Here is an 18267-nt window from a genome sequence, read left to right as displayed (position 1 = left end):
TAATTATACACATAAAATGAAGAAATAGAACAGAGAAGCATGCAGCTGCCCACACGATCTGCTCTATTCGTGGAGAATAGATTCAGCTCTAATTCCAGATTTCCCCGTCCACCTAGAGGATTTTGCTTTGGTCCACCTCTCTACACATGCCAAAGAACATGACATCTTTTATGTACAAAGTTGGAGCTGTAAAATATCACTGTGGGCACATCAGATCTTACAGCACAATTGCTGAGTCAGTCCTGGTGTTGCAGAAAGTTTTATCTACCTCTGTGATGGGAAAAATCAATAAGCAGGTGGCTTACGTACAAGGCAGCCCGAGTATTCTTGCTGTCACGCTTGTTTCAGGTTGATTGACCAACTGTGCTGAAAGGTATATTCTGTGTTTCTATTGAGTTAGTTTTAACAGTAAGTCTGCCTTGAAAACAAGTGAAGAGGAGAATGACTTGAGTTAGCTACCCACTTGCCTTCATTCTGATATTAAAGCAAGAGCCACTTGTTCTGAGATATTCTTTCTAGCAAAGCCCATCTGAGGAGTAAAGTTCATACTGTAGAGATGTTGACTAACATTAAAAAGATTTCATCAACAAAGAACAGATGCTATCATCAGGAAATAGCATAAGGGAAGCAGACTGCCACCCATCCACGAACTCTGGAGGAGTATAAGAGACCTGGGATGCTTTCACAGGATCATAGATTGCAGGTAGCAACACAGGACTAGAGAAGTCACCTTTCCAGACTCTTGACGTACTTCCGTTATTTCTTTTCTGCAGGCAGAGGCACACTTATAATCCCATTCATAAATGAATTAAACTCCACTGAAACGTGGTGTAGATGGTTTGCTCTCACTACTCCTACGGGAAGATTGTTTGAGAACATCAAGTATAGCTAGGAACCTTTGTTTCATTTCTAGCTAAATTTATTCTCAGCTATTTTAAGACCATATGCTCCTATACTAACATTGTTACTCATTACCAGTAACTGCAGACATTTGTACACTTGCTACTTCAAGATTGTTTTTTCTCTTATTATTTGTTCTTCTGCATTTGTTTGTTTTCCAGTTGTCTGCTATGCTTTCAATAGTTTTTGAACCTGCTGGTCAATTTCAGTCTAATTCAGGAGACAGAAACAAGTTCTTGCAGGTTCACTGAAAATGAGCTGGGCGTACAAAGCCCAGAAGGAGAAAAGGACTGAATAATTCCATTTGGTGGCTGTCTTACAGACTGGCTAGTAACATGTATGTACTAGACAGACAGCCATCACATAGCAGCCTACAATCAGCCACTGCTGCTTCCCCAGCTTCTGCTGTGTGGTGGGTTATGTATGATTTAATCAGAGCTGAGGGTGCTATGCTATTACATCAGTCATAATGAACTAAAGAGGGAAACTGGAGTTATTTAGTGGGAAGGCCTGGGATGCAAGACACAGCCACAGGGTAGCACACTCCACTAGATTTACAGATCACAGAATGATTTCTGCACACTGGCAAGATCAGTGATACCTGCAAAAATGATACCTGCATTAAAGAAGGCTGCTGCTCATAGTGTGCCACTCCTAAATGGCAGATCCAGAGGGACTCATCCAATTCAGAAATGCTGCAAAAACACTGGTAATCCACAGTTCAGGGCTCAAGTCGAGTGAGGGAGAAACAGAAACCCAGAATATAGGAATCTCAGAGAGAGAGAAATGAAAGCTGCGTCTGTCACTCAAGGAATGGTTCAATTACACTGAAGCAACTCACTCCACCACTGTAATGGTAACCATTTCCAGAGCTCAGTGTACTTGTGAAATTGGGCCAGTACTTCCACTACTGAAAATACAGCCTTCCACTCTGTAGCATAAAGTCCTTGCTGGTATGTATGAGCTGGAGGCACAGAAGATGACAATTCACATTTCAGGCACCAGACAGCCTAACAAGAACGCAGCACTGTGGCTGTACAAACACAGCAGTTCCACTAAAATGATGGCAATAGGAAAGAGCTTGGTTTCTTCACAGAGCGACAGCCTGAGAAATCAATAGCCATTTATTAGATCCTGAATTGAACAGCTGAGGAAAAAAGCACTGTAAGCAATTTTAATAAACAGAAAATGACACACTGCAAACAAAAAGTATTTACAAGATCCTATGGCCTCAACAGATGGAAGGGAAAATTCTCACTGCAAAAAATCTAATCTTTCTTTTCATCTTGAATAACTGCACACCCCTTTCACGTATCACTAAAAGCCATGTAGCCCCCTGAGACTGAAGGGCTATTAAAAATGAGAGCTTAACCACCTTAGTTCTACTTTCCAAGCCACACATAGGCCTTACAGGTTCACCCATCTCTTAAGTTTTTCAGCCAAATCCCCTTCCAGAACCACATCACTAATTTCTGATGTTCAGAATTGCTGATGTTCAGAACGCCCTTGAGGACTTGCTCATACCAGAAATAAAGGTAAACAGATAGAATAACAGAAAAGCTTAGAGTTCCTTTCCCAACTTTCATTTTTGCAAGCAAGCTACTCTTGTATCACGACATTTTCTCCTTTAACTTTGGTCTATCTGATCCCCATATAAAGGCCAGGGTTCTATTACTGGCTGGGAAGAACTGGAACACTGCTGGCACAATCAGGTAAGGTAATTATGCTGTTACCACTTCCAACTGCTTATGGCAGTGCTTCAGATGTGCAGTATAATTCTATTAGCAGAAGAAACTGGTAAATGAGTCAGATGCTTCTTTGATGCATACCTACAAAGAAGGCACACTGTGTTTCTTTTCTGTAACAAATCATGCAGTAAAAGACAGCATCACCCAATTTTTCTTACTTTTGTTCTTTTTGAAACACTTCAGTGTTCTTGCTTAGCTTCTAAGATGGTCACATTGCTTGTGCTTCACTGACTTTTCTTGGCTTTTCACTGTCTTTTCAGCCAGCTCCTACGACCAATCTGCAGTTCTCTGCTAAAACTTGCACGCACACTTGTTCTCCCACACAGAGTTCACCCAGTAATGCCTGGGTCTCTGCCTTCACGCTTAACCTCTTGATGATACTCCTGCAAAGCCTGACCTGCTTTGCATCAGACGCTGTTTCATATTCAATGCTCTATTTCTTCACAAATCTATCTAGTTATTTTTTGAATCTATCTATAATTTTTGTAGGAACAAGATTTGTAATTTAAAAATGTGTTAAAAGAAAATAAGGCTCTGGGGTGACCTCATTGCAGCCTTTCAATACCTAAGGGAGCCTACAAACAGGAGGAGAATCAACTCTTTGAAAGGGTAGATAACAGCAGGACAAGGGGAAATGGTTTTATGTTGAGGGAGCGAAGATTTAGGTTGGATGTCAGGGGGAAGTTCTTTACAGAGAGAGTGGTGAGGTGCTGGAACAGCCGCCCAGAGAGGTTGTGGCTGCCCCGTCCCTGGAGGTGTTCAAGGCCAGGTTGGATGGGGCCCTGCGCAGCCTGGTCTAGCATTAAATGGGGAGGTTGGTGGCCCTGCATGTGGCAGGAGGGTTGGAGATTCGTGATCCTTGAGTTCCCTTCCAACCCTGACCATTCTGTGAGTCTGTGATTCTGTGTTAAAAAACAAACAAACAAACAAACCAAAACCTCTTTGGGCTTCAAGTCCAAAGACTTACAGTCAATTTCAGCCCTCTCGTTCCTCATCTTGAGAAGGAATTAAAAATTTCCTATTCACAGACTCCAACTTAGCCATGACTTTGTACATCATGATCATATCGCTCAGTCATTCTTTCTTGAACTGATCCAAATGCTGTCCTGGTTACTGTATCTTTATTAAAAAAAAAATCCAAAAGCCAATTCAGATCTCTTGTTGTTATTGCCATCCGGCTTTGAACTTGCTTATGTAAGCCAGTCTGCCTGCTCTGTACTGCTTACATAATTTTGTCAGAAGTCTTTGAATGTTGAAAGTCAACAGATAAATGATGAAAGAAAATCAATATATTTATATTTTTAATTACTTATACTGCCTTGGTTTCTTTAAACACTTTCTAACATCTTTCCTTGTTCAAAACAAAAACTGAATTTTGGACAAAGCTGTTGGACAGTGATCCTCATTTTTAGGATCAGATTAATTGCTGAATTTTGTCTTATTATGTAGTTCATTTCAAGGAAACAGTTCTCTACTTTCAGTGTCATGAAAAAAAAAACCAGCACTGGGTGAGTGTACACCTGCAAATGTCAGCAAAAGCAGACTAAGAAGGAAAGGGAACAGGCTTCCCATTCAGATCAGTCCAAGGTGCCAAAAAACCAGCCTGCAACCCAAATGCACATTCTTCACCTCCCCGCCCACCCCACCACAAGTTCCTACTCCTACCTCCTGTTTGCTGACACAGTGGTGTAATGGAATGGATCGTCGCACTGAGCTGATGGATCTGCTTCAGCTGGAGGGGAAATGAGATGAAGTATTTGGAAGATAGCAGTGTTCAGGTGTGGTTGGATGACCTGGTTAGGATAAGAACAGAGAAGGTTGCTTATGAACATTATTAGAAATGAGACATCTGCCACTGGGGCATTACAGTTTTTAAATACTAACACACTGCTAACACACTGGGTGTTTTATGCCTTTATAAATTAAAATAGTCTGAAATAGTTTTATTTATGAAGTAAAGATGTTATAAATATACTTAAAAAGGAAAAGTGTCAAGGCCACCTCAAATAAACCTCCCCCAAACTCATAACTGATCAGGTCTCTCTCTGGATTTCTGATTTTAAAAGTTCAGTCAAATTCCTCAAATATGTTTCTGTCACAACCCAAGAGGAAAAAAACCACAAATATTTGTAATGTTTTTCAGTAACTGGCACTTTTATGGACACACAGCCAATTATCTTAACGTGCTTTGGAGAACAAATTCATCATGTTCCAAATGATCAGGTTTTGAAGATAAACTAGTTCTCCTGTGTATTAGACTGTAGACATTTACCATGGACCACATTGAGAGACACTAATAGAAAAACTGTCTTTGCCATGGGAAAGCCTGGATACAAGCGTATGAGAGAACACTGTAAATATAAGTTTGGTCTGTTGGACCTTAAGACGGTAAATGAATGCAGAACTGAGCAAGCATAATATTCAGTCTTTGTATTTATTCACTGGAGGGAGAGAAAAACTGTGAGAGTCAGAGAAAGAAACTGGAGCTTGAGTTCACTTATTTCTTTGTAGAATGTATTACTTTTACTAAGGTGATGAAATGAAGTGTTCTGTTAGGAAGAACATTCATGTTCTTCATGTTAATATATTCAGTCTAGCAGACAGGAGGTTCCTTTGATGAGCTGAACATGAGGCTCAGAGAGAGGTGATAAAATGCTCAAATGCCAGGAATATTTGAAGTGACCCTTTAAGGAGAGGACAGAAGGGAGACCACAAAATAGAAGGAAGCTTCAAAATACAACAAAGCCTTATACAGCTTCAGGATGAATACTAATCAGTTATATCTGCTTATGCATCCTTACCATTTCCAAGTCACCGTTACTTGGAAGTATCAAATGTAATCAGAGTGAGAAAAAAGCAGCATTGCATTTTCATCAGGAACAGGGCAACTTCAGAAATTATGTGTATGGGCATCTCTTGCTGCCTAGGCATTTTCATGTTTCAATAATAGAACGCCAGATGAAAAGAAACAGCTTATTTAAAATTGCTCGAACACAGATTACAGGCTTGTCTTGCCAACAGAACGATGTATTTCCAGATCAGTTCTTTCGTGCACTCCTTTTCCAAAGACTGCTCATCTGTTGCCATAGAAACCCTTTCCGACTCACTCTTCCCTTTAGCACAGGTTCAGTTCTGGACGATCCCCTCTGCAGCTGCCTGGGCTGCTCTGGCCTTGCATTTGCTCGGGGGCAGCCAAAGGTTGGACTAAATGATTGAGGTTGGATTGACATTTGACGGTTGGACTACATGATCTTGCAGGTCATTTCCAACCTTGTGATTCTATGAAAGGGAAAGCACAACAGCTGCAAGTACACAACGAGCAGTTGCAGGCAGCAGATTTTCTGTAGTTTTTATGCAGGAAACTGCCACACAGTGGGAGGATACAATTTGGCTACCTGGTGCATGAAAACACGGGCGGGCACCACGACTGCTGGATCTGCAGAGATGCTTTGTAGCCCTGCAAAGGGGCCTGTCCCATCAACCACATCCTTCATTTTAAATCCTTGTTCTAATTCTGCTTTTGCTTTCATGGGAAGTAACAGAAAATGCAAAGATTCTCCTTTGGTTAACCGGTAACTTTGGCACATATAAGCCCCGCTTTGTACACGTGGGGGAGCTGCTCTCATAGCAGCGAGGGACGGCACAGGTCCGAGCAGCGGCTGCCCTGCAGCGCGATGCCAGCGGGGCAGGGCTTTCGGGGCTCCTCTTCAGAGCTCTCCCCTCAGGGCGCAGCTCAGCCGCCTCAGCTCCCGCATCCTGACAGGAAGGGCCCCTCCACCGCTTGCTTTCGGCGCTGCACGGTTTTTCTCTTTCTTTGTTTTTAAATCTTTTTGTTGTTGTTGGAGAAACGGCATTCGGTAAGGTCAGCGAGAAGGAGGAGGAGCCAGCCGCCCATCTGGCCCCTGGTACCGCCCCGAGGGGCGGTGCCAACATGGCGCTCCTCGCCCTCACCTCACGGTCCTCAGACAGCGGCGCAGTCGCTGCACTGCCGGTGGGCCCGCCCTCTCCGCCGAGTGGGGGCGCTGTGATTGGCTCTCAGCAGGCGGAAGTGGCCCCGCTTCGCCTTGAGTGGCGGCGGCTTGGCGGGAAGCTGCTGCGGGGAGTGCGCGGCGTTGGGGTCGTGCGCATCGTGATGCGCTGGGTTTAACTACCACGCCGAGCTGAGGGGACGGCGAGGAGCCATGCAGGCCTTCCTCAAAGGCCCATCCTCCATCAGCACCAAGCCTCCAGCCGCCAAGGAGAGGAGCGCGGCGGGGAGCAGCGGGGAAGGCAAGAGGCTCAAACCCGTCCCCTGGGTGGAGAAATAGTAAGGGCCTGCCGGGCTGGGGGCTGTGGGGCGGGTCGCGGCTGTAGGTGTCTCCGCTGGGGGACAGTTGCGCTCCAGAAATGAGCGCGGGGCGGTGTTCTGTGTTCAGCACAGACGGCTGAACGTAAGCTGAGCTGTCGGGTCACCGCGGGGAGGCAGACCGGAGGCGTCTGGCTGAGTTCCTGTTGGGATTCTGGCCTCGGCTGCGAAATTTACTGTAGCTCTTTGGCATCGATGTCATCAGGAAGGGGAATGTTGTCTTTCTCAATTTCCATTCTCGCTGAAACTGTTTGGTAATAAACCGCATTTGATGTCTTTTCTCTTTAGTCGCCCCAAAAACGTGGATGAGGTCGCTTTCCAGGATGAAGTTGTTGCTGTGCTGAAAAAGTCCTTGGAAGGCGCTGATGTGAGTGCTGCCGTAACGTCTGCCTGAGCACAGAACGTGTAGGCAGTGGTGGGGACTTCCCTTTTCCGGCTTGGCTATGGCTGATTCTCCAGGCTAACGAAGTGACTTCCAATGGCACGTGGTGAGCAGTGCGGTGTCTCTGCTGCTTCCAGCTCTCAGAGCACTGTGACACATTGGAGTTTTTCTGAGAAATCTGAACTGGTGAACTTCCTGTTAATAATTTCAGTGCTGCAGAAGCTTTTGTTTTCTAGATGTTATTCAGCTGATGCTTCTGTCATTTATGACAAAGAGTGGAGGGGAAACTTTTCATCGAACAACTTAGATTGCCAGTTATTGCTAATCAGTTTGAGTGATTTACTAAGAAAAAGCTAAACGTGTTTCTTGTTTTTGTGGTGTTTTTTTTTTTTCCCCCTCCTACTCCCCAAGTGTGGAAAATCCCTTTCTTACATATATGTTGACACTTCTTTAGCTCCATATTTCACCTAGAAGGGGTATTCTTGTGCTCCAAAAATGGCTCTGTTTCTGTGGACAGCCAATGCTAGATGAACTGGTTGGTAAGGATATTCCAAAAAGAGCAGTTATGATGTGGATATCTGCTCACTGAGAGCTATAAAAACTATGTCAGGCTTTTCAGAGAGTTATGGAGGAACCCTTTCACTTATTTGTACTCTGATGTGCGATGTGTATCCATAGTCTTTGGTGTTTGGAACTCTTACATTGAAACAATTCTCCTTTTGATTAGCTTGAGACTGTTTATACCTGAAAATATTCATTTAATCAGAACATGCAGAAGCTGAAGTATTTTATATTTGAGTATGGGGGTTAAAATGGAGCTGGGATGGCGGAATTGGGAAAGACTTGTGTAACTTATTTAGTCTATGTCTCCAGATTCAGATTATTTTAAGGACATGGTTATGACCTTACTGTGTAACGTTGCATCCTTGAAAATCTAGGTCTCAACAGCAACGCTGCTGTATTTTAGTATTTGTGTAGTTCTAGAAATTAGTAAGGCACTGTTAATGGCTGAAGCGAACTGAGTTCTGTCATCTCTTCTATCTGGACACATCAGTCTTGCAGTGTTGCTTAGGTGATGGGTTGTCAAGTTCTATTTTGAGCAGCAGTTATTTAAAACCCTTTGCTTCTGGATCAACCACGTATCTCCGTCATGAGCCTTGTGCACTTGTGCTGACTTTTTGCCTCCTGAGTTGAAAAAAGGCAAATTATAACTCTTTTCTATGGTGGCTACAGGCTCTGTATTTTACTATAGAAACCCAAGCTCAGCAAGCCATTTGAGAACAAAATTGTGAGTTGTTCAAATATTTGATGCTTTCAGAATTTAGATGGTTTTGACAATTCTTGAAAGAACTCATTCTGTCAAAAAGGCAAAAGTGTAATTTAAACTCTGAGTGGCTGACTCTTGTGTCAGGAGTTCTTACTGAATTTGGAGATCTGATGGGATCAAAGAAACAGCTGTGATGATGTGCTAAGCTTGTGTCATGTGCTTTATTTAAACCTTACTGTTGCAAATGGAAAGTTGGTCCTCTGTTGAATTGCTTTTAAGTATTTGTAGGCCCTGGTTTTGTAGTTGCTAAGTAGGGCAGGATTTCTAAAACTGCAGTATATCTCAGTCTAGAATTGCAAGCATCTCTCGTTATAAACTGGAAAGATCCGAGTCCAGGTGGTTTTGAGCCTGAGACATTGATTTCTGTTTTTGTTGCTGCTTTTTTTCAGAGAAACTGACATATGTTATGGTGTTCTTTAATTTTCAATTACTAGATTATATTTTACTGATAGAGAACCTAGAAAAGTAAGAGTAGGGCTGTAATTTTGGTTTCCATCCTCACTTGTGAAACTTGTAGACAGGTATTTGAGGCTTCTCCTGCTTGTGGCAATTCCATTGAGCAGGCGGTGCCTGCAGGTATCCTGCCTTCCCCAGCGGGCCTGGAGCAATGGTTAAACCAGCTCAGCTTACAGTCTGTTAAAATTAGAGCCACAGAGTTGCATGAAGGATGAGGCTGTGCTGATTGACAAAGCAGTGTAAATACTAGTGATAACCTCAGTGAGAAATGAGCATAAAAGGGGTTGAGCCCAAGCAATAGTTGCAGCATGGATTTAACAGACTCAGAAACACTGATTCCTGTTAAAGCTTTTAAGCAGCTAATGCTTGTTTTGAGAATTAGTGTGAATTAGCACAGAGCCATGGAATTGTGAATCTTGAAAACACAACTCCACAAAATGTCTGCTTGTGCAGTGTGCTGACTAACATGGCTGGGGGTGAATTTTCTGTTGTTGTTTAGGAAGCATTTCCTCTCCATGGAGATTTCTTAAAACTATATATAGGGAGACAATGATGCTGTGGGGTTTAATTAGACTTGAAAAATCCTGTGTTTGTCTTGAGTACTGTTTAGTTTTCATTAGCCAGGGAACCAAGCAACAAATGATTGGCAGAAAGAGCAGGGAAAGCTCAATGTGCTTTTTATAATAAAATGATGAAATTCTGCCATCCATACTTTTCCAGCCCATACACAGTTATGTTTCTTCTGTCTTACCTTAGTTTTTAAAATGAAATGCCTGTTGCATAAGAGGTCTGTCTGTCATTTTCTGACTGTGGATCATACATCCCTGCGTTTCACTCTGCTCTTTAGATGTCTTTGGCTTTTCTGCTCTGATTCTGTCTGCATTGCTTGCTATATTCAGCATAAAATTCTTTAACTTCAGTTGAATCTTCAGAAATAGAACATGAACCAAAAATAAGTCAGGCAGGAGAGGTTTATATTATTGCTGTTCTAAGAATGTGGAACTGGAACATCTACTGTCAAAAGCAGTTGTTTTAAAACACAACGTGATAATTTATTTGAAGGACTACTTGCAGAGGTGTCTAGCTCCAGTGCTGCTTGATTTCATCCAAAATTAAATCATGGCTAACTTACAGACTTTGGTTTTTGCTGGCTTTGTTCTCTCCCTGTTGCTGTTGCTCTGATGCATCTATGGGGTCAGTGGATACTTGCTCTCCTTTTCCTGGGCAACTCTTAAAAATAAATAAAGGAATTTCTCGTAAAATAAATCCTCCATTCCTCTAATAACATTTTCCAGTTAGAAATTGTCTGTGGTTTCCCAGGTAATGTCTTGTTAGCCTTGTGTTAGTTTTACTAATTGTCCATTTGTATGAAAACGTGCATCCTAGGGGCTGTGTGTTACAGTGGTGAGGAGTACAGGAACAGCCCTGTGACAGACAAATGAGGTCAGCTTTTGTTTTATTTCCAGCTTGTGAATTCCAGACGCCCAGCAGACATTTAGTGATAAGGAAGTTTTATGTGATGTGCTCCTAGGTATTATCCTATAAATATTATTGTGGTCTTCCCTGTGCTTCTTTCATCTTCCCATGTCAGTGTGCTTCTTCAGTGCATTCCCGTTTCTCATCCTAATGTCATTAGTGAAAATATTTGAAAGATCTGTTAAGTTAATCTCTTTGAGAAATGACACAGTTTCTTCCTTTGAAAAATCTTCTGTCAGGTGCTCAGATTCTCAGTAGATTTTCCTGTTTTGTTTGCTTGTGTTTGTGGTTTTTTTTTTTTTTTTTTTTTTTTTTTTTTGTTTGTTTGTTTGTTTGTTTTTCTTAATAAATATGCCTTACTGTTCCAGCTTCCCAATCTGCTGTTCTATGGCCCGCCTGGAACTGGAAAGACCTCCACTATTTTAGCAGCTGCCCGAGAACTCTTTGGGTAAGCTAGAATTGTGTTGCATTGGTATAAGCAACAATCACATGTCTTCTAATTGTTTGTCTCTGGTTGTTGCCTCTTCTTATGTCACTTCTGGAAACTTTCTCATATATTCTTACTCAAGAATGGCTTCATGTTCTGCTTCAGTTCTAACATCAGCTGTCTCTCTCAACCTGGTTAACTCATGGTTACCATCATGGCTAGCAATACATACTTGAGTTTAACAGCCATGGTAACCCTGTGTACCTTTAACCAAGTGTTCATTAGCAGAAAAGAGTATGAAAAGAGATGGTTTGCATGTGCTGTGCTGAACTTTGTAGAAGAACTCCAGTTTTGACAATTTATTCAGTAAGTTGTTAGCTAAACACATCTTCCTTCACAAAATGTCTGTATCTCAGTGTTTCTGCTGCATGCATTGAGTTATGGCAGGAAGTAATCCTGGGGCTCAGACCAACTTTCAGCATGTTATAGCTCTTGTGAACTCTGTGTACTTTCACTAAGAGAATTATAACATGTTTTGAGAAGTGTTTCAGCCTGATCAATAAGCAAAAAATGCACAAGAATGCTTGTTGGTATAATGGAACCTAATGCTGATTATGGTGGCTCTTTCCCCTCTGCCTTCAGTGTTTGAGAGGATAAATTCAGACAACTCTTCATTATGTGATCATCTGAATTCCCAGAACTCAAAATCCCCTGTATTCATTTTTATTTATTTTAAATCAGAGGTGCAGCTGTATGGTAGTGCTGCTAAATTCCACGTGTTTCATATTTTCTACCTGTTTACTGTTCTGGTAGTATTGCAGTGCAGACCACCCCCAGTGACCAGACCTGGAGATTTAACTGTTTCTTCCACATTGCTCACAGCATATAAGTAGGACACACAGTACAGTGCTCTGTGGTTATCAAGACAGCTTCCATTGCTTTTTCCTGGGAAACTGTTGTAATTTTATGCTTCATTGTTTTTGGCAGCCTGGGAGTCAATTTTAAGAACACCTAATTGAGATTCATACAAGGCGTGAATGGTTTCATCTTTATTGTGCTGTACCAAAGTAGGTTATAAAGTAATACTAGCAGAAACAATATCTGGTTCAAAAGGGCTGGAAGGATTGTTGGTATTCTTTGTCACACACTTTTACAAGCAATAACAGCTAACGTGCTGCAATAAAAATGTTACAGGCCTGAACTATTCCGACAAAGAGTCCTGGAGTTGAATGCCTCTGATGAGCGTGGGATACAGGTGATCCGCGAGAAAGTGAAGGCTTTTGCTCAGCTCACGGCGTCTGGAAGCAGAGCAGAGTAAGTGCTGAACCCGAGCTGGCTCTGTTTGGTGGACTTTCCTGCTTAGGACAAATCTCATGATTGTTTTTATTCAGGTGAGCTTCATAATTCTCACCCTGCTCTGAAGTGAGCACTGCAGTCGAGCTCGCAGTGCGTGCAGTACTCTGCTAAGCTTTGACTTGATGTAACTTCACGTAAAATATGACTTACTGATATTTTAACTTGACTGTGTGTCTCCTGGATAACAGATTTCTTATCTTTCAGTGGTGAAGTTTGTCCTCCTTTTAAGATTGTGATCCTGGATGAAGCAGACTCTATGACCTCAGCAGCCCAGGCAGCCTTAAGACGCACAATGGAAAAAGAATCTAAAACAACACGTTTTTGCCTTATTTGTAACTACATCAGCAGGTGTGGAAGGAATTTGTTGCTTATTTGAACTTGTTACTCTTCTTCCTACTCAGTACTTCTTTTTTTGCTCTGCTTAGGTTTCAACTTATATATTATTTTATAGTGTTATGCTTTGGTTCTGTTTGCCTCCGTAGCTTCATCTACATGAATGTGACCACGTAACCATTTGGCAAGCATTTTTCTTTTTCAGAATAATCGAACCTTTAACATCTCGATGCTCCAAATTCCGTTTCAAACCTTTGTCAGACGAAATCCAGCAACAGAGGCTATTGGGTGTTTCTGAGAAGGAAAATGTGAAAATCACTAGTGAGGTGATTACTGAGTAATATTATTGTTTAATCCAGTGCATAACTGCATTGCAGCACAGGGACCTGAGCCAGCACAGCTTTCCAGACTTCTCAATTGTACTAAATATCATGTTGAAAATAATTTGGATGTTATTCTCACCACACAGATGGGGGTGGAATTTTCAAGGTCGTCTTAAAATCAAACTGTCTACCAGAGTAGATTAGGGGAAAAACTGTTGGGCTTTTTGCTCTATACTGAGTATAACTTACTGAACTTAAATCCATACTTCATTCTGAAATATCCAGCATGTGTTTGCAGTGCTTACAGCTGTATAATTTGTGGTGTACCCAGCTTTCTTACGCTTTCTGGATTATGCTTGCAGTTACTCAAGATTTGTTAATCACAATGAGATTTTAAGGCTGGCAAGTAGTACTTTGTCACAAGTAGTGACAAAAGAAATGTTCTGCTAGGTTATGTTTGTTCATTTGTGTTGTTCAAATCTGGTACTTCAGTTCTATCTCTACCTCTTTATATGGGCTGAAGTGCTAGCTGTAATTCACTCCACTGTGTATCACTTTGCCCCTTCTGAATATGTTGCTTCACAAAAGCCATGTGAGTAATACAAGTTGCCGCAGTTAAAATACAAATACAAGTGTGGATAAAGCAGTGGATCATTGTGTTACTGTGCACTGCTGTCCTGAGTTTCATTTCCATTATGAGACAAGTAACTTGGGAAAGGCTTGGTGACATTTGCAGCATAAAATCCTGGTTGTGAGATCTTCTCTCTGCAGTAGGTCTGCAGTAGCATTTATATTAGCAGATAGGCCTGGTCTGGTATTAAATAGGGAGGTTGGAGGCCCTGCATGTGGCAGAGGGTAGGAGATTTGTGATCCTTGAGGTCCCTTCCAACCCTGGCCATTCCGTGATAGGTTGCACTGTAACTTGTGTATTGAGGCTGTCTGTGACCATCTGCTTCAGGTTTGTCTGATGTTCTAAAGTCGGTTGGTTGAGGAAGTCTACTGTATCTTAATTAACAGTGAAAATATAACTTGGCATTTTCTCACGTGATCTTTCAGGCAATATCTTACCTTGTTAAAGTGTCAGATGGGGACTTAAGAAAAGCAATCACTTACCTTCAAAGTGCCACTCGCTTGATGGGTGGGAAGGAGATCACAGAGAAGACTGTTACTGAAATTGCTGGGGTAAGCTTTGTTTTACAGCTTGTCCTGTAGTAAGTCTGATATTGTTTGTGTACGAAGTATTCTTCCTATCTCTGCCTTTGGTCAAAGTTCCATTAAGACAATGGTTTTACGTATATTAGCTTTGTCAGTAGGGTTCTGATACAAAATCCCTCAGGATTTAAAGGGCTGCCTGGTTCTACACGCTTATTACAATGCAAGTTAATTCCAACTTCTGTATGTAAAGGGAACATGTAAAACATGCTTAATTTGAACCTGAAGTATTCTCTCTGTGAATGCAAAATATGATGCCTTGTGTAGGACAGTAGGCTAGAATGTCTTAGTGCATGTGGGTTTTTTTGTCTGTGTGAGTATGAAGGTTGTCACTGGATGGTTTGGAAATACCATGAAGGAATGTCTTTCAGTAGCAACGTGCTTTCAACTTGATGTCCACAGCAGGAGTGTTTCTCAGGGTATCTGTGCAAATTGGCTTTTTACAGAAACAGCAGAGATTTCATCCAGAGTGATATAGATAATATTGACAGGGGGAGCAGAATTCTGGGAGAAAATAGCTTTTAAAAAGCTGATGTGAAGATGTTTCTACGGCAACGAAACACCCCTAAAGCAAGAAATGTAAGATTAGGACTTGAAAAACTGAAAAAGTGAATTGGCTTTAATGATGGACACCGTTCCTTTGAAGGTGTCACTGTAGTGACTGATTGTGGAGGCTGAGAGGAATGGAATGGGAACAGGCAGTGGCTACTGTGTGTGTTTCATAGAACAGTTGTGGCTTTTCTTTTACATTTTCAGTGAACTGTTCAGTTCACACACAGCATCTGGCTGTATGAAAAGAGCTGGAGTTCACTTACAGGTAAATGTAAGTCATCATTTCTAAGAAGCCTTTTTAGCCTTCTAAGAGTTATTAGGCTTCTTAGAAAGAAAACATAATAGGAAGGAGAAGCATAAAATTCCATTTGACAGCTTATTGAATAGTACTTAGTTCAGCAGAAGGAACACAACTCTGCATCTCCATAAAGACTTTCAAGTTTTTGGTCATACAGGCCTTTCACATGGAGAGGTAATCTTAGGACAGAAAACAAATAAAGAAGCTTTGAAAGCAGACATTCAGCTGACAGGAATGATGATGTGTAGAGGGGAGAATGTCATCAGTACTCCCTGCTCTGAGATAAATAATGGCATCTGTCAACTTTTCTCTTCCAATTTATTGAGTGATCTTTTTCAAGGGGCTTTTTTTTTTTTTTTTTTTTTTAAATATTGTCCCTATTGCATCACTGGAGAGAAAATTGATTTGCTGTGTTCCTTTGGTGCAGTACGGTACAGAAAGCATTGCCTGATAAATGAAGTCTTGCATTTAGTGTCCCAAATAAATGATTGTTTTGATTTGAAAAATGGCTTTGACAATTCACCTCCATTACGTAGTTCTTAATATCCCCAGCATAGAACAAATAGTAAAGGTGAGCTCTCAGTTGTTTATTTAAAAAAAAAAAAAAAAAAGAAAAAAGTTATCTAGTCTGTCTCAGCAACTTGAGAGTGGTGTGGTGAGTAGAAGAACAAAATGGTCTCCTTTATGGACAGTTCATATTTGCTGCTGTAAATATCAGCTTCAGTCCTGCCTGAATTCTGAGTGCACCCAGTTGAAAGTAAGAAATGTAACTTCTTGTTGCAGGTCATCCCAAGAGAAACAATAGATGGACTGCTGTCTGCCTGTTGGAGTGGCTCGTTTGAGAAACTGGAAGCAGCAGCAAAGGTAGAGTCCCTGAGTGCTCCAGCCTGCGTGTCCTTCTAGGTCACTGCTGGGTGAATCCATTGTTATGGCACTGCTGCTGACAGCCACGTGGCATCACATCAGTCAGGAGGGGCATTTCAAGAAGCACGGCTTTCACCTGATAGTATGCTGAGCTCTCCCTGCTGAGGAAGTTGTGAAAGCAGCAAAACAAGATTCCCTACCAGTTAACTGTCCTTTTCCTGAACTAAACTGATGGCATGTAGAGCTGTTAGACAAGGTCAGGCACAGCAGCAATTCATAGTGAGACGCTTAGCTCAGAGCTTTAAAATTGCATCTTCAGTGGACAGGACTAGTCTCTGAACTACTCACCTACATAGCAACACAGAGGCTGTGTTAGATGAGAAGTATCCAAATAAAGCTGTAATAAGCCTTAGGTCTTAAAATAATTCATGTTAATCTTACAGTACAGTAAGTTTGTCTTACCAACTGCAGTGACTTAAAATAGATCTTGCTGGAGAAGGCACAGGCTGCTGGTTTAGGGGGTGGATTTATTTTCTTTAATACAAACAGAAGTTCTACTCTGAAGAATGTGAAGTTCCTAATATCATGAGTTCGAGTTTAGATGGTGATAAACTGGATCTTGAATCTAGGAGGAATCCCTGGTGAAGCTGAGCGTCCTGTACCATTTCCTGCTACAGTGGGGGTTTTGCTTCAATATCAGCACTTGGTGAACAATTGACACAATTTGAGTGTGTGCTTTTATAAAGCATGGTACTCTGTGTTTTGTACCAGATTGCACTTTTCTATTTTCCTAGACTTCTGTCTGCTTAAATGGCTTAATGGATGCTCTTCTCAGTATTTACTGCCACATGGCACTACTGGTTTAACAACAACAAAATGGTATCTTCAGTAGCCATAGTTTTTAATTTAAAAGCTTCTGGCCTTACAGTTCTCTGTATGTCTGAGGTTACTCACTACCAGATGAAGAAAATAAATCAAATTTGGCTGCACTTCAAAATGTGAAGGCTGTGAAACTCTGTCACATGGTGCTGTGGATGCTGAGCTTTCCTAATTTTAGAGAGAGTTTGGACAGGTTCCTCAGAGGTTGCTCAGAGTGCCTCCAGCTAACAAAATTCTTGATGTGAGTTGTCTGAAGCTGGGACAGCCTTTAGGCAAACGTTGCACTATGCCTGCTGTGCTCCTTGCTGCTACTTTGGGTGACTGTGAGGCAGGATGCTGGGCTGCACGTAAACTGACTTGTCCTGCACAACATCAAGTTCCACAATAGGTTCCAGTAGTGTCTTCTGGTTCACACAGTTCCTCAGATTGGCCATTTTCCTGTGTTTACTGCTTAATTATTTCCATTTTCTTCTACCCTTACACAGAATCTTATAAATGAGGGCTATGCTGTTGCTCAGCTCATAAGCCAGCTTCATGATCTTGTTGTTGAGAGCGAAGACTTCAGTGACAAGCAGAAATCAATCATTGTTGAGAAGCTTGCAGTAAGTTGGTAGTTTCTCTTTTTAGGGTAAAGAAGTTGTTAGTCCACAGTGCTTAATTTCTCCTTTTTTTTTTTCTCATGTATTTAGCTCTGATACTTTCCAGTAATTCCTTGCGTAAAGCAGGTAGAACTGATTAACCCCTGTCAGTTGCAGTGTGAATGGTGCATCTCCCTTACTGTTTATGAACTGTGAAGTCTTGGCCTCCTTGAGAAAGCGTGTTTTTCCTGGTGTGGGCTGAGAGGGACACAATGTGTGAGCACTGGAGAAGTTGGAGCCAAACGATTAACCAGTTGCCAGCTTAGCCAGGTTGCTCTCCCTTGTAGTAGGGGACAGCTGGCTCGTAAGTTTGTAAAGGGTTTTAACCTCTTGCTTCTGATTGCAGGAAGTGGACAAATGCTTGGCAGATGGTGCTGATGAATACTTGCAGTTGATAAGTCTGTGTGCCCTTGTGATGCAGCAGCTAACACGAAACACCTAGCTCCTCCAGCAGCAGTTACCTTGGTGGTTGTGGGATCTGCCTACTCTTGTATTGCTTTTACAATAAAGTAACTGCTCAGTAAATAGTCATGGTTTGATTAAAAGAAATGTGAGAGTGACCTTATTAGCTTAATGGAGTGTGGGGCCTTTGGAAAAAAGGGTTAAAGAAGGAAGCACTTCAGCCACTGGAGCATTTTTTACCAGAGCTTGTGACATTAAATGTAGCAGGAAGCACTTTGTTTACTGTAAACAGATTTGATGGGGTGAGTGAAAAAAGTACACTGCATTAGGTGACAAATAGCCAGGTCTC

The 18267-nt window shown here is 41.7% G+C and overlaps 1 protein-coding gene across 2 annotated transcripts; it reads left to right on the top strand.

The window, feature by feature from the left end:
• The first annotated feature begins 6694 nt into the window (after nt 1-6694).
• On the top strand, nt 6695-18041 carry RFC4 (replication factor C subunit 4). 2 transcript variants are annotated; one of them, XM_052685553.1, is made up of 10 exons: nt 6695-6954; nt 7282-7360; nt 11003-11082; nt 12256-12375; nt 12622-12765; nt 12956-13076; nt 14130-14255; nt 15919-15999; nt 17364-17480; nt 17863-18041. In XM_052685553.1, exons 1-10 carry the CDS (start codon nt 6830-6832, stop codon nt 17956-17958), a joined length of 1089 nt encoding a protein of 362 aa, XP_052541513.1. In that variant the 5' UTR covers nt 6695-6829; the 3' UTR covers nt 17959-18041. The 2 variants fall into 2 exon arrangements, with proteins under 2 accessions (XP_052541513.1, XP_052541514.1); XM_052685554.1 differs by lacking the exons at nt 6695-6954; nt 7282-7360 and adding an exon at nt 7380-7561.
• Nucleotides 18042-18267: the final 226 nt, after the last annotated feature.

This window comes from Tympanuchus pallidicinctus, unplaced genomic scaffold, assembly GCF_026119805.1.
Source record: "Tympanuchus pallidicinctus isolate F22 unplaced genomic scaffold, pur_lepc_1.0 scaffold22, whole genome shotgun sequence".
Lineage (NCBI taxonomy): Eukaryota > Metazoa > Chordata > Aves > Galliformes > Phasianidae > Tympanuchus > Tympanuchus pallidicinctus.
This window is presented reverse-complemented; position numbering and strand designations above follow the sequence as displayed.